Below are 14,104 nucleotides of genomic sequence, written 5' to 3'. Positions count from 1 at the left end.
CAGAGCTTGGTGAGTGCCTTCTTTTTCTCATTCCCTATGTTTCCTCTCAGCAATACTTATAGGCAATGAAGGGTTTCCATATTCTGTCCATCCTCCAGGCATCCTGTTTCCTCTTTGAAGTGAGCATGTCAAGAAGAAAATGGCCCAGAGCCTTTCCTTCAAGATGCTGCAGGGCCCCTCCTAAAGTTCTTTACAGGCAGATGAAATTCATAGTCTTACTAAACTTGGAATTTGTTGAAATTTTCAAGGAACAATAGAATAATAAGATGCTTAATCTAAACTGTAGCAAATAGAATATCAACATGCAGTTTAGCCTTAATTGTTAGGCTGTATCTTCAACAACTACTTACACTACCTGGAGCAGCCTGACACCTTTGGTGAGCATACTTGAAATGTACTGGAATATATTTCGATTCCAATAAACTGCAGAGAGTTAGCAGAGTATCAAAACCTGAAATCTTTGTTTAGGAAAAACATACACAAGAGCTAAATATGCACTATTGAGTGGACAGACTGGATACTAATATAGGTGAGATAGATTTAAAAAAAAAAAAAAACAATTATTATTAGCGTGGTAAGAGATAGGCACAGCTGGGTTGTGGTACAGTGAAAATAAGGTGGACAATGTGTAAATGGAGAACTTGTTTTAAATCATGACAAAACTGCCAGATGTATTATTTATCAGTGGAATATATCCATAGGGAAAGTAGCAAAAGTTGCCTGATGGAAAATGGACAAAGCAAAACTTAGCTTGTACAGTGTGGGAAAGTATGGCATTGAGATGCTTATGTTTTTAAAATTCGTCTCTGCTTTCAGTCATTGTTCAAAGGATTCAAATATAGAAGTAATCAAATGTATTGGGTGGTGAAAAAGAAGCCCAGTGGATCACAGGAAGTTGACCAGGAATACAGCTTAGCAGTTGTGTCCAAGTTACTGTTTTCCTTACTGGAAGTTGCACACAGATTTGGATTTGGTCTTTGATTTAGATGTGGACTGGATAAAATTAGCCATCCCATTACTTCCCTGAAAATTCTTTTACAAAGTGCAAGCAAGAAAATAATTCCTAATAACCAGACATGTCCTACATTTAATTTTGTCTCTAAGAGAACTTAATTTCTGTGAAGAATTCCTAATGTGAGAGGAAAATTGTTATCTGTACTCTGGGAAGTAAGAAGGCTTTCATGTTTTGGCTGATTGGCAGACTGGAAAAAAAATCCTAATACTTTGCAAATTTATTTTCTTTCCCCGTTATAAATCTTGCCTCTTCCTCCCACAAGTCTTCTTACCGTGGAGCCACTGCAAGTCTGTTTGGCAGACATGGGGTACATCTCATTTCTTACCTCTAGGATATGTGCTTACCAGAGCACATTCCTTCCAAGGTTACCTATATTCAATGGGATTACTTTTTTTGGAAGCGAAGGTGAGATAGCCATGGGGGGTATAACTTGTTGTTAGAAGCCCTCAATAAAGGACATGTAAAGTGGTATCTCTTTTAGCTCCTCCGATGAATGTTTTTCTGATTTCTTTCATTTAACTTCACTTTATTCCTCAAATTTGCATTTAAACTGGTAGGAATTTCAATACCCTGCTTGCAGAAGGTGTTCCTGCAGTGCAGCATCAGTGGCACCATTTTGTCAGTAACCACCACAGCAGATCAGTGAAGGTCTCATGCTCTTCACGTGATAGCAGCAGCTTAAAAACAAAACAAAAAAAAAAAAAAGAAGGAAAAAACCCCAAACCCAAAACAACAGTTTCTAGAGTGAAAAGTAGCTTTGTGCAAAGAAGACAAAGGGTGGTTTTGGATGCCAGAGACAAATGAGAGTGCTGACCTGTGGAATACCAGCACTAAATACTGCCAGAATAGTGTTTAAACTTGCTCTTCCATTTAACTGGTGTCTACACTTGCTGCTCTCTCTGCACGCAGAGAGCCAGACTGGCTTTCTAGCATGAGCAGAGAGCTCTAACTTGGTCCTGACAGAGTCTTCAATATTTACTTACTTTTTTATTTATTTCCCAAGCCAAAGTGCTGTCAAACCGGAATCCACTTAACACTGAATGAGCTTTGATACACTTATATAGCCCTTCTCCTGCTGCCTTTTTCTTTTTTTTAAACCTGCTGTTAGTATGTTTGCAAGAGAGCATAGGTCCCAAAAGGCTTCAGGAGAGCATAGATGATCTCAAGCTTGCTTTATAAAACGAAGCCTGATTGTATGCCCAGAATCAGAATGAACTTCTCCCATTAGTTTGTGCTTTTCTCTAACGGTGAAGGCTACAAGTCGATTGCAAAGATGTATTCAGTAACTTTTGAAGCATAATCGAAGCTACATCAATACTTGGGAAAAAAAGATGTCAGCAGTCATAACAGTCAGGCAACAGATGTTAAGATTTCTTTCTCAGTGATTAGTAGTAGTTAGATACTTTTCAGTGGCCAGTTTAATGGTTAATTTGCTCTCTTATAATGAGGAATTATTTGTATTAAAAATCTGATGTTCGGAACCCCACAGTCATGCCAGTAAAACCACAGAAAATTATGATCAGATTTTTCCAGAAAGTGTTGTTGATAATGGATTTGGAAAGATCCATTTGTGAGACAGATAGCGACAGGAAAGTAATAAGAAGATCCTTGATGATAGCATAAGATTTTTTCATTTTGTTTTTTAATATCTGCCTTCTGATTCTGGAAAATTAAGCTAAATAATAGACTTGAATGAAAGGATTGCACTTTCAAAAATTTCCACTTTAATTTCCATCTACATTTCCAATCCTTTAATTATGATTTTGAAGCTTTACATATATGTAATACAGAAAGTTATTCCTTTGTTCTGTAGGATGAAATTGTTCCACTTGTTGGGAAAATAAAGCTCATTAAAAGAGTTGATATAATTACGGTACCTTAGAATAGGCGTATTAAGGGTGGTAGGATTAACAGGCAAAAGACAAGCATATTAATCACATGAAGTTTTGCTAAGTTTCTCTCCATTAAGCTCTGATATAAGTTAGTCTGGGAGATAATCAAAGTGCATCTTTTACATGTGCCTTTTTTTAAGTTTAACAATGAATGAAGATTTAAAGTTGTGACCAACCACTGTAAAAGTTAATTTTGCCATGTTCTATGTTCGCTGTGACTGTATTAATGCAAATGTTGCTAGGAAAGTTTTAGGAGGCATACTCTGACAAGCACAAATGAAAGGGTGTGCTACCAACTTGAAAATCACACTTTTCCTTTTTTAGGCATTCTTACAAGCAGTTTGTCAGCAATGGGACCCCTGATTTGAGGGTATACTTCTGGGAAGTTGGCAGTGTGCAAGCAAAGTACATCCAAGACTGGTGACCAGAAGCAGTAACGTGTGGACCTGAGAGGGGATCAATTCCGTATTTAGAATAGAAGAGGAACTCTATTCCCTTCAAAGAGCCACTTTCGTTTACATAAACCAAAATGCCCTTTTTTTTTTTTTTTTTTTTTTTTTTTTTGGGTATATGCAATCTTCTACCTCTTTAGAGGAAGACAAACTTACACACAACTATGAAATTCAAAAATTTGCCCAGTATATCTTGTCCAAATACACAAATTAAGAAGAAAAAATAATTTTAAAGGTCAAGGGTTCATGGAACATATCCAAAGAAAAAGGAATGAAAAGATGTCTGAAAACTCAATTATGTTATTATCATGGCAGATTTGTTTCATTGTGCATATTTTGGTTCTTTCTTGCAGAAAAAGGAAGTGCTCTTCTGTAATTTTGGCTGGAGGGACTGCAAAAGATGCATTCATGGAATTCTCTGTAGTTTACTGAACAGTTTGCAGAGTCACCTATGTAAGGGGTTCAGTCTGTGCAAGTCACAGAATATTATGTATATACAGAGTCAGAAGACTTGAACTGCATTATTTTTTGGTATCTTGTGACAGAAATTAATCAGTGGCCAACTACACCCTTTTTCCCAAACTTTTCATGGGAAATTTATGTCTTCTTATTGTTACATCAAAGTGCTTTAGCCTCTAAGTTAAAATACATCCTCCATTAAAATGAAGCATTTTACACTGCATAGGTTATTGATGTGTATTTTATGACTTTATGGCAAGCTCTGAGCTTGTCTCAAGAATCCAGTATTTTGCAATGGCTCTTTTAAAAGATTAAAGGCAAAGTGATTCAGAGATTTCAGTAGCCCTGTTGCCACTTGTTCCAGTCCTTCAAATAAAGATAAATCTCAGCATCAAGTCACTGCAGTTTGGAAATGTGCATGTAAGCTAACTTCTTGATTGCCCAGCTATGTAGCCCAAATCAAGTCATGTAAAACACCAGGCACCCTAATGTCCTGGACATACTTGTTTGTAGTAGACCGTTGTATGTAGTCTCCTCTTCTGCCCTAAGTAGGTCAAAATTTTCAGGCCTGAAAAAATGCCCATGGCAAACCCCATTGAAATTACCTTTCTCTCATGTCTTTTTCAATTTAAACATTTCTGGCATCTATCTTTCTTAGTCTGATTGTCCAAAAAAAGACTTGTTTGAGTGTTCCAAATGTGCCACTGTGAGGATGCCTGCATTGAAAAGATGATGCTTTTTTCTTCAAGTCTTGTCTTGTTTTTCTATAGGTATTAATAAGCAGTGGAAGTCCCTAATTTGCAAAAGACCCTAGGAGCAGGATTAGGAGCCAGTAGTGGGCATAACTTTGCCTTTGTTCTGAAGTACAGAGAAACAGATTTGTGCTGTCTGTTTTCAAAACACGAAAATGCAGACTTGTTACGATTGCGTAATCTGCCTTCTTTTGTCTGTGTGTATTCCAGTGCAGAATCTCTGTGCACTGCTTCACTTTCAGTGCCTTAATAAATACTCCACTTACACAGAAACTATTCTCTGTGTCAGGTCTAAGCAATATGGAAATCCTGCAAATGCCTCGTTCTGTAGCAATCCCTATGGAGTTCTAACTATGACCCCTAAGTTGTCTGTCTGCTTTCTGCAGTAGAAGGGCACACAGAGAAGAATGCATATATTCCAGGAAGCAAGTTTGTGTTGCCCTGTTGATTAGGAGCATCTGAGTACTAATTTGATTTGCATTATAGATGACCTTGGTGAGAGTAAAGTAATGCACAAATTGAACTCTGCATCTGGTTGCTATCTATGTGCTGTGTTTTGCCTATTGTCTTTGAAGCATTGCCTCTATGAAATGTGACTGCTGTAGTGTTTGCAGAGCTGGAGTACTTTTTGGTGAGTGTCGTTACTAAGAAGTATTTTTGTCAGGATACACATGTTCTATGTGTATGCTGCTGCATGTAAGGGATGGCATCTATGCAGAGTTAACAAACTGCTCACTAGAACTTCCTTTACTGCAGCACAGAGTTCCAGCAAAACAAGGACAGTGGGACTTCAATCTGTAGATCTCAGTTTTCAAATATTTCTTACATGAAGATTGTAGCTTAGGTGAATCCACAGGGATGCTTTATTATTGTTATCAAGGGGCTTCAGTCTAAACCATAGAATCAACCAGGTTGGAAGAGACCTCCAAGATCATCCAGTCCAACCTAGCATCCAGCCCTATCCAATCATCTAGACCATGGCACGAAGTGCCTCATCCAGTCTTTTCTTGAACACCTCCATGGATGGTGACTCCACCACCTCCCTGGGCAGCCCATTCCAATGGCAAATCACTCTCTCTGGGAAGACCCTATACCTTCTCCAGCACAACTTGAGACTGTGTCCCCTTGTTCTGTTGCTGGTTGCCTGGCAGAAGAGACTGAGCCCCCCCACCTGGCTACAGCCTCCCTTCAGGTAATTGTAGACAGCAATGAGGTCTCCCCTGAGCCTCCTCTTCTCCAGACTAAACACCCCCAGGTACCTCAGCCTCTCCTCACAGAGCTGTGTTCCAGGCCTCTCACCAGCTTCATCACTCTTCTCTGGACATGTTCCAGTATCTCGATATCTCTCTTGAATTGAGGGCCCCAGAACTGGACACAGTAATAAAGTCACAGAAGTATTGCTACATATGTCATTAAATATTTTGTTTCTGTAACATTCTAATGTTGTACCTGGGGACCAAGTTTCTTTAAAGCAGAGGTAGTTTGCACAACTCAGGTTTTACCTGGATTGCTTCTGTTGTGCATTGCTCGGTATATGCTGGTGTGTTAGCTCTCTTTGTATGGATTTTGTGGGTATATTGTGTATGTATAATCTGCACACACTTGGTGATGCTTGAGAAGGCCAGTGGTATTCTGAAGTGCACTAAGAATGTGACCAGCAGGTTGAACAAGGTTCTTCTCCACATCTACTTTGCCCTGGTGAGGCCACACCTGGAACATTGTGTCTGTTTCTGAGCTTGCCAGTTCAAAAGGGCCAGGAAACTACTGGAGGCAGTCCAATGGAGAGCTATGAGGATCTCTCATACAAGGAGCAGCTGTCTTATGAGGAGAGGCTGAGAGACTTTTGATTCTTTAGCCTGGAAAAGAGCAGACTGAGAGGGGAATCTTATCAATGCATATAAATATCTGAAGGGAGGAGGTCATGAGGATGGGACTAGGCTCTTTTCAGTGGTGACCAGTGATAGGACAAGGGGCGGCAGGTACAAATTAGAACAAGGAGGTTTCACTTGAACTTAAAGAGAAACTTCTTCACTTTGATGGTGCTGGAGCAGTGGAACAGGCTGCCCAGAAAGGTTGTAGATCCTCCTTCTCTGGAGACTTCCAAAGCTCCCATGGATGTGTTCTTGTGCAATCTGATTTAGGTTGTACCTATGTTAGCAGTGGGGTTGAACTAGGTGAACTTGAGAGGTCTGTTCCAACCCGTACCGTTGTATCTTCTACCCATCATGCTTTCTTGTATTTCCAGGCTATCCGCTGCACTCTCGTGAGCTGCAGTTGTCAATGTTTCAAACCCGGGAAAATAAATCAGCGACAGTGTGACCAATGCCGGCATGGATGGGTAGCACATGGTAAGATTTTCTTCTCACCATCTGTATAAAACCTTTTAGGATCTCTCTCACTATCACATGCTTTTTGTCACCCCTCACCCCCCTGTCTCCCAACATTAGGAACATTCAATTTTATCTATCTTCTCTGACTCAAGTTTATTGAAATTTTGTGATTTTATTTTCAGCCCTGAGCAAATTAAGGATTCCCAATCTCTACCCATCGAGCCAGGTAGAAATAGTTCAATCCAACGTTGTCTTTGATATCAGTAGCCTCATGTTGTATGGAACCCAAGCCATTCCTGTGCGCCTTAAAATTCTGCTAGATCGGCTTTTCAGTGTTCTGAAGCAGGAAGAGGTGATACAGATTCTCCATGCTCTGGATTGGACACTACAGGATTATATACGTGGATATGTGCTACAGGTATTTAGAGGGCTTTTTAAAATATGATTATGATAGCTAAGTAGTATTCAATAATGTTTTCTAGCTTAATTTTGTCAGTGATTCACATTGCATTAACAATGTGGTACAATTGATAGGCAGTAATAGCTTAGCACCAGGAAAGAAAGGGTGCATTTTCTGCCATTGCTCTCCTCTTAGTCAAACTTAACTGAAATCTTCCTACTGTACTCAAATCTCTCAGCAAAGATAAGCCAGGATAAAAAGGAAAAAACAATATACTGGGAATGTATCAAAGTAAAGGTTTCAGAATTTGGTCTAGTATTATTTAAACAGTGAGTTTACTCCTATACAGCTGAATAATGCACTGACAAATAAACTCACCATCGTTTTAAGCACCAGGAACAATATTCATTTCTGGTGTAGTGCTACTGACCTTACTGGTGCTACATCAAGGATGAATTTGGCCCTATGTGCCTACACTGATGTTAGTCTTTGCTTCTGTGGAAGTTACGTTCTATGTAAAGTAACATTATGATCTTGCATTATGACATGAATCAATATTTAATGGTCTTGATAATCTTGCTTTTTAGTGTTAGGATTAAAAATATGGAATCAATTACCTTGAACCTCTACCACATGAAAAATTTATAATGTTACGTTCTTCATCATCTTAGAAACTCTTACATGCACTGTGAAAAATCTCAGTAGGCCATCAAATACATGTTCTGTGATAAAATATTTATTGTAGTTATTGGGAAAAGTTAGGCATAGCTAGAGTTTGAAAGAACTCCAACACTCTAGTGTAATTACAGCTGTGCTCTGTGAACACTGGCAATGGATCAATACAGGTTCATTTGTTCTCTGATCTTAGTTGCTTGGAAGATTATTAAACTTGCAATGAAAGAATACTTGACTTAAATGAGGAGCTAAATCTTGGTCTGATTGCTCCATCACTGCTCTCTGTACTTACATGATACTAACTGTTGTTCAAATGGTGTCTTAATTTTTTGTGGAAAAAATAAGTTTATTGGAAATGTTACTGTCAGATCTGAAAGAAATAATGCCACTAATGTGGTAACATTTGGAAGTATAACAAAATCTGTGTGGATCTCTGTTTAAACAGAATGATTTTATCATTTCACTAGAGAAGAATTTTCAATTCTTGAAAAAATGAGATATTTGAGGAGTGAGGCAGATGTTGTTCACTTTAATGTCCAACTCATTTAAATGTTTTTGGCTTTAGGATGCTTCAGGAAAAGTGCTGGATCACTGGAGCATAATGACCACTGAGGAAGAACTGGCTACTTTGCAGCAGTTTCTTCGTTTTGGAGAGACTAAATCCATTGTAGAGTTAATGGCAATTCAAGAGAAAGAAGGTCAATCAATTATAATACCACCACCAACTGCCAATTTGGATATTAGAGCGTTCATTGAGAGCTGCAATCAACACAGTCCTAATTTTTCTGCTTCCTTGGACAAAATGAGTCCTACCAACATTCATCCCTTTGAAAATATTGTGAATAACATGGCTTTCATGCTGCCGTTCCAGTTTTTCAGTCCGGTGCCTCCACCTTTGATAGGCTCACCACCAGAAAGGCATTTGATTGAGCAAGGTCAAGACCATTGCAGTGAAACTAAACAAGATGTTCAGATACCATTTTCTGAAAGCAGCTTCTTAACTTCTAGTTCTGCACCATTTCAAGTTGAAAATGAGAGGAGCATAAATGGTCCAGATGTCACCACTAAAACAGAAGATGATGCCCTTTTAAGTGATTCCAGTTCACATAATACAGCAGCAAAGCTTGAAATGACAGCACTATCTCCAGAAAACAAAATGAAGTCTGTTGAAAAAAATGGTGCTGGGCCAAGGAAAGGGCGTGTGTTCTGCACTGCATGTGAAAAGACATTTTATGACAAAGGTACTTTGAAAATACATTACAATGCTGTCCATCTGAAGATAAAGCACAAATGCACAATCGAGGGCTGCAATATGGTATTCAGCTCTTTGCGCAGTCGAAATCGTCATAGTGCAAATCCAAACCCCAGACTCCATATGCCCATGAATAGAAATAACAGGGATAAAGATCTAAGGAATGGTTTGACCATTGGACCTGGAGATAGTAAAAGGACAGAATTTACAATTTTAACTCCGGATAGCAGAACTATTAGCAGCTATGCCAGCTCTTGCACAGATTCAAAGGGTCAGGCTGGATTCCCCAGTATTGGGCAGAATGGTGTCCTCTTTCCAAACCTCAAGACAGTACAGCCTGTTCTTCCTTTTTATCGTAGTCCAGTCACACCAGCTGAGCTGGCTAATACTCCAGGTATTCTTCCTTCTCTGCCTCTTGTTTCTTCCTCAATACCAGAGCAGCTTGTGTCAAATGAACTGCCATTTGACGTGCTACCCAAGAAGAAATCTCGTAAATCAAGTATGCCTATTAAGATAGAGAAAGAAGCTGTTGAAACACCTAATGAAAGTAGTGATGTTGCCAGTTCTGAAGATGATATACGTCTGCAAGTGGTAAGTGATGGAGAGCTTGAGACCTGTGAGAATAAGCTAGAGAAGCAAGTGGAAAAGCACCCCTATTCAGGTAATTCATGGAAATCTGTCTCTGGGGTAGAGGGCCCAAAATATTTTGAATCTGTCTTTACGCCAGATAACAAATACATCAAGGATATCTCTGAGAATGAATTGCATCACTGTGATAAAGAGGTTAAACCAGAAGAAAACCAACCATTAAAAATAGTTTCCCATGAGATTATGTATGAAGATCCAAAACACCACCACAATGATGTTATAAAACCAATGACTGAACCCCCCATGTTTATTAAAGAGCAGTCAAAGCGCAGGATTCCTAAAGATGACTGCCCTGAATTGCAACACCACTTGCTGACCGGGGGCTTTTTCAGCACTTTGTCAAACAGGGGTGCTGCCATTCCTTGTTTTGAAGACTCTAAAGATATGGATCATGTCAGTCAACATGCACTAGGGATTCAGAAGGAAGAAAGCCGCTTTCATTGTGACATCTGTAAGAAGACTTTTAAAAACCCTTACAGTGTAAAAATGCATTTTAAAAATGTACATCTCAAAGAAATGCATATTTGCACAGTTGAGGGCTGTAATGCTGCTTTCCCTTCTCGTAGAAGTCGAGACAGGTAAGAAAATTATAAACAAAATTGTATTTATTTTATCATCACAATGGAGCCTAATTTGAAATTAAAATGAGTGTTTGAGGAATGGAGCCTGCAAAATTTTTCTGTGTATCCTCGTATAACAGATACGATAACTTATCAGAACATTCGTGAAATGAAAATCCATTGAAAGAAACATTTCCTTTCCATTAGACTATGAGCTTTTAAATAAAGCCATGAAAATTCCATAACTGATAAAAAGACTGCAATAGTTGAAAGAATACTTTAGAGCATAAAGAGAAAGCCACAAGAATATGAATTCAGCAATTTTCTGGTAGCTGCATGTGTGGACATCTATGTTTAATATGTACTTTCATGTGTACATTATGCAGTGTTTTTTAATGACAAAGCCATGAGATCAATTCAGGAAACGTTCACTTGCCCTTGTCCTTGCTTTGCTCAAGGGCTTTAAACAGACTGGTGAGGAAAAGCCCATGAGAAAAGCAGGATTACTCTGTGGCAGTACAAACTTAACAGTATGTAGTGCTAGTTAAACTTACACTGTCTGTTGTGTATCCACATTGGTAATGCTTTTATGTGAGGTTGCATACTAAGTCCTAAACTTTATCATGAGCTGGGTTCATCTTCCTGTTAGCTGCAGTGTGGCCTTGCTGCAAAACATTTTATTTCGACCTGTTATGCACATAGGTGGAGAAACAAAAACTGAGGCTTTATTGTTGACCATCAGTTATGTACCGGAATTGCAAAGTGATAGGTAACAAACCTGCTGAAGTGCGACCAAATGTTGCAAGTTTTGTAACCTTCCTGAAACAGTGTTACAGCAGCTTTCGGCTGCTAGAAGCATGCCTGGATAGCAGTCCAAAGTGACACAGGGTTTAGATTGTTCCTAGCCTGCTAGGAGAACTGGAGCTAGCTGATATAGTCCAGAGAGAGGATGAACCAGTCTCTGAGGACTAGCTGCTGCATCTGAGATGCACAGATTCATCTGCTGCTGGCAGGTTTCATGCTCTGATCTGCTGCCTGCATCTTCCCAGATGTGAATTCCTCTCCTCTGTAAGTGTGATATGGGCCACAGGAAAGAAGGCCAGCAGTAAGATCTGCATTTGCATGCCACAAATTCCTTCCCACAACAATATCTGCTGTTAAGTTTTAACACAAGTGCTTTTGGAAGATGGATGGTTTTTTGTTTAGGGGTTTGTTTATTTTTTTAAAAAGCCAACTCACAAGACAGTTCTCAAATTTTGTGGAAAACAGTAGTTATTTGTAACAATTTTGCAGAAGTTTCCAGGCTTTAACATGGAGTGCTGTGAATGCAGGTTTGGATTAAACCATGATGGCAAGGGGGGAAATGAATGTTTTCCTTGCCATGCAATAAACTGAGCCTTTTAGCCAGAGGCTGAAAGTTCCCAGTGAGCTGATTTGATATTATTCAATGAAGAGCAGGAGCAGTGATTTCAGTATGTTTTGGTGGTTTTAAACCAAATCCAGAGATGCCCATTTGTAAACTGCAAGTTACGTAAAATGAAATATTCTCAAGGGACGTTCCTGTCAAGGAAATGCTCTGTACTGATGTGTACAGCTGCATCCTGGCACATAGATGGTTACAGTACTCGAGATCATCAGTGTTTTTTACAGACTCAGGTGTCACTCTTGTCCTGCTTTGTTCATTGGGAAAGAATCTTGTTTCTTCTACTCAGTCCATTCTCTGATCTCAGTTCAGTACACAGGTTTTGAGTATGTTCCCCAACTCTTTCAGACCCAGCACTAGATCTAGTGGAGCAGAGAGCCTTCAGCAATACAGGAGAGAATCTGAAACACTGATGCCTGTAGAGTTATCTCTGATACATGCCAGTGCAAGCGAGTTCAGATACCCAGTCACATTTGTAATTCATGTGTGTGCACTCCCAGTGTGATGGTTGGTGAAACTCAAAGTCTATAGAGTTCATGCATGCTACCAAGTACTTATTTATTTCTCTTTGTTAATGATCATTATGAAACAGCTGTTAAGTGAGGTGAAACACTTTCTTGCTAAGCTTGTCTTTGTTCTTCTAGACATAGTTCAAACCTAAACCTTCATCATAAGCTTCTGACTAAAGATACACTGGAATTCAACAACCATTTCAATGCAACATACCTCTTGAAAGACATGGCTAAAGAGTTTTGTCAAGATGTCTCTTTAAAACAGCATGTTGGACATACTTCTGTAATCTTCAAAGGAATGAACAGAACAGGCAGCTTGGTTTTTCCAGTGAGCAAAATTAGTGAACCCTGTTCTGAGAGTTATGGATACGATCCATTGAATGATGGAGCTGTTCTGGATCTAAGCACTACTTCCAGCATTAAATCTGAGAGCAGTGCTCATTCTTCTTGGGATTCTGATGGAGGAAGTGAAATATGCACCATGCCCTTGGACGATAGTGATGAAAGTTGTGAAGGACCCAGCCTAATGCCCAATGATGAACTCTACCAAGACTGTACTTTAATTGATAAAGCTCATCAGAGCTTTACAAATTTAGCTTCCAGTTTGCCAATAATTTGTCATATATGTCAAAAAACTTATAGTAATAAAGGAACTTTCAGAGCTCACTACAAAACTGTGCACCTCCGCCAGCTCCACAAATGCAAAGTCCCAGGTTGCAACACAATGTTTTCATCTGTTCGCAGTCGGAACAGGCACAGTCAAAACCCTAATCTGCACAAAAGTCTGTCTGAGTCACCAACTAGCCTACAGTAACATCATGCTATCTTTATTTCTGCTAAGAATTAATCATTTCAATTCAAGAATGTGTTAAAACATTAGTTTTATTGAAACTCATTTCTCTTCCAGCCCACTCAGCAACCACAATCAAATTCATTCTTTCCTGTGTGTGCTCTCCAGCAGTTTCATTTAGCAAAGCTTGGTGCTGTAGTTTTTGTGCAATTGTTTGGTTTGATGTTAAATAGAAAAAGCCTTCTGTAAGGAGAAGAAAGCATCTTAGAAATGGGGAGAATATGGAGACCTAAACTAAAGTATTTCTGATACCTGTGAAGTATTACTTTCTAACAATAGGAGTTTCAAATGAGAACCATCATACCTTGTGTTTACATGTTAAGTGAGTTGTTGTAGTGTAAGAAATAACTTGCAGCTGGGGTGTTTCCTCTGATAAGATTGAGAGTTTTGGGGCTACCATTTCATTCCTGAGACCACAGTCTGAAGCCAACTTCCAGTATTAATTGAATGTCATACTTACTGTTTACTATATTCCAAAAACCAAGATAATTTTTTTTGAAGACTTTGCATATAGAGTCCCAGTTTTCTGAAAATTCTGCAGTCCTTACTCGTTAAGTTGGCATTTCACTTTGGAAAAACATTAAAAAAAGGCTGCAGTATTTTGCCTTTCTTAGAATTTAATATAATTTGCTTTAATTTTTTTTTTTTATAAAAAAAAAAAAAAAGCAGGGGCTGCCAGCTTGTCAGGGTTGCCTGAATAAATCTGAGACCTTCTGATAAATTGCAGTGCTAGAAAGAATTACTAGGTTAAGATAAAATTTCTAAACCACAGCAAATGCATCCATAAAATAGAGAAAAAAAGTAAATCCTTTAATTTAAAATGCACTTTTTGAGTTCCACTTTAACGAAGAGAAATGTTTTTGCTAAAAATAGGGGTGGGGGGA

The 14,104-nt window shown here is 38.9% G+C and overlaps 1 protein-coding gene across 1 annotated transcript in view; it reads left to right on the top strand.

Annotated features, from left to right (window-relative positions):
- Positions 1-13,867, top strand: part of BNC1 (basonuclin zinc finger protein 1) — a 75,411-nt gene extending 61,544 nt beyond the window's left edge. Inside the window, exons 2-5 of the mRNA XM_064157726.1 lie at positions 6,816-6,918; positions 7,083-7,318; positions 8,541-10,453; positions 12,503-13,867. Coding sequence (XP_064013796.1) covers positions 6,816-6,918; positions 7,083-7,318; positions 8,541-10,453; positions 12,503-13,184 — 2,934 coding nt within the window. The 3' untranslated portion in view covers positions 13,185-13,867. The remainder of the gene's footprint in view (positions 1-6,815; positions 6,919-7,082; positions 7,319-8,540; positions 10,454-12,502) is intronic.
- Positions 13,868-14,104: the final 237 nt, after the last annotated feature.

The sequence above is a fragment of the Pogoniulus pusillus genome, chromosome 17 (genome assembly GCF_015220805.1).
Source record: "Pogoniulus pusillus isolate bPogPus1 chromosome 17, bPogPus1.pri, whole genome shotgun sequence".
NCBI lineage: Eukaryota > Metazoa > Chordata > Aves > Piciformes > Lybiidae > Pogoniulus > Pogoniulus pusillus.
The sequence above is the reverse complement of the archived record's forward strand: the minus strand, read 5'-3'. Positions and strand labels throughout refer to the sequence as shown.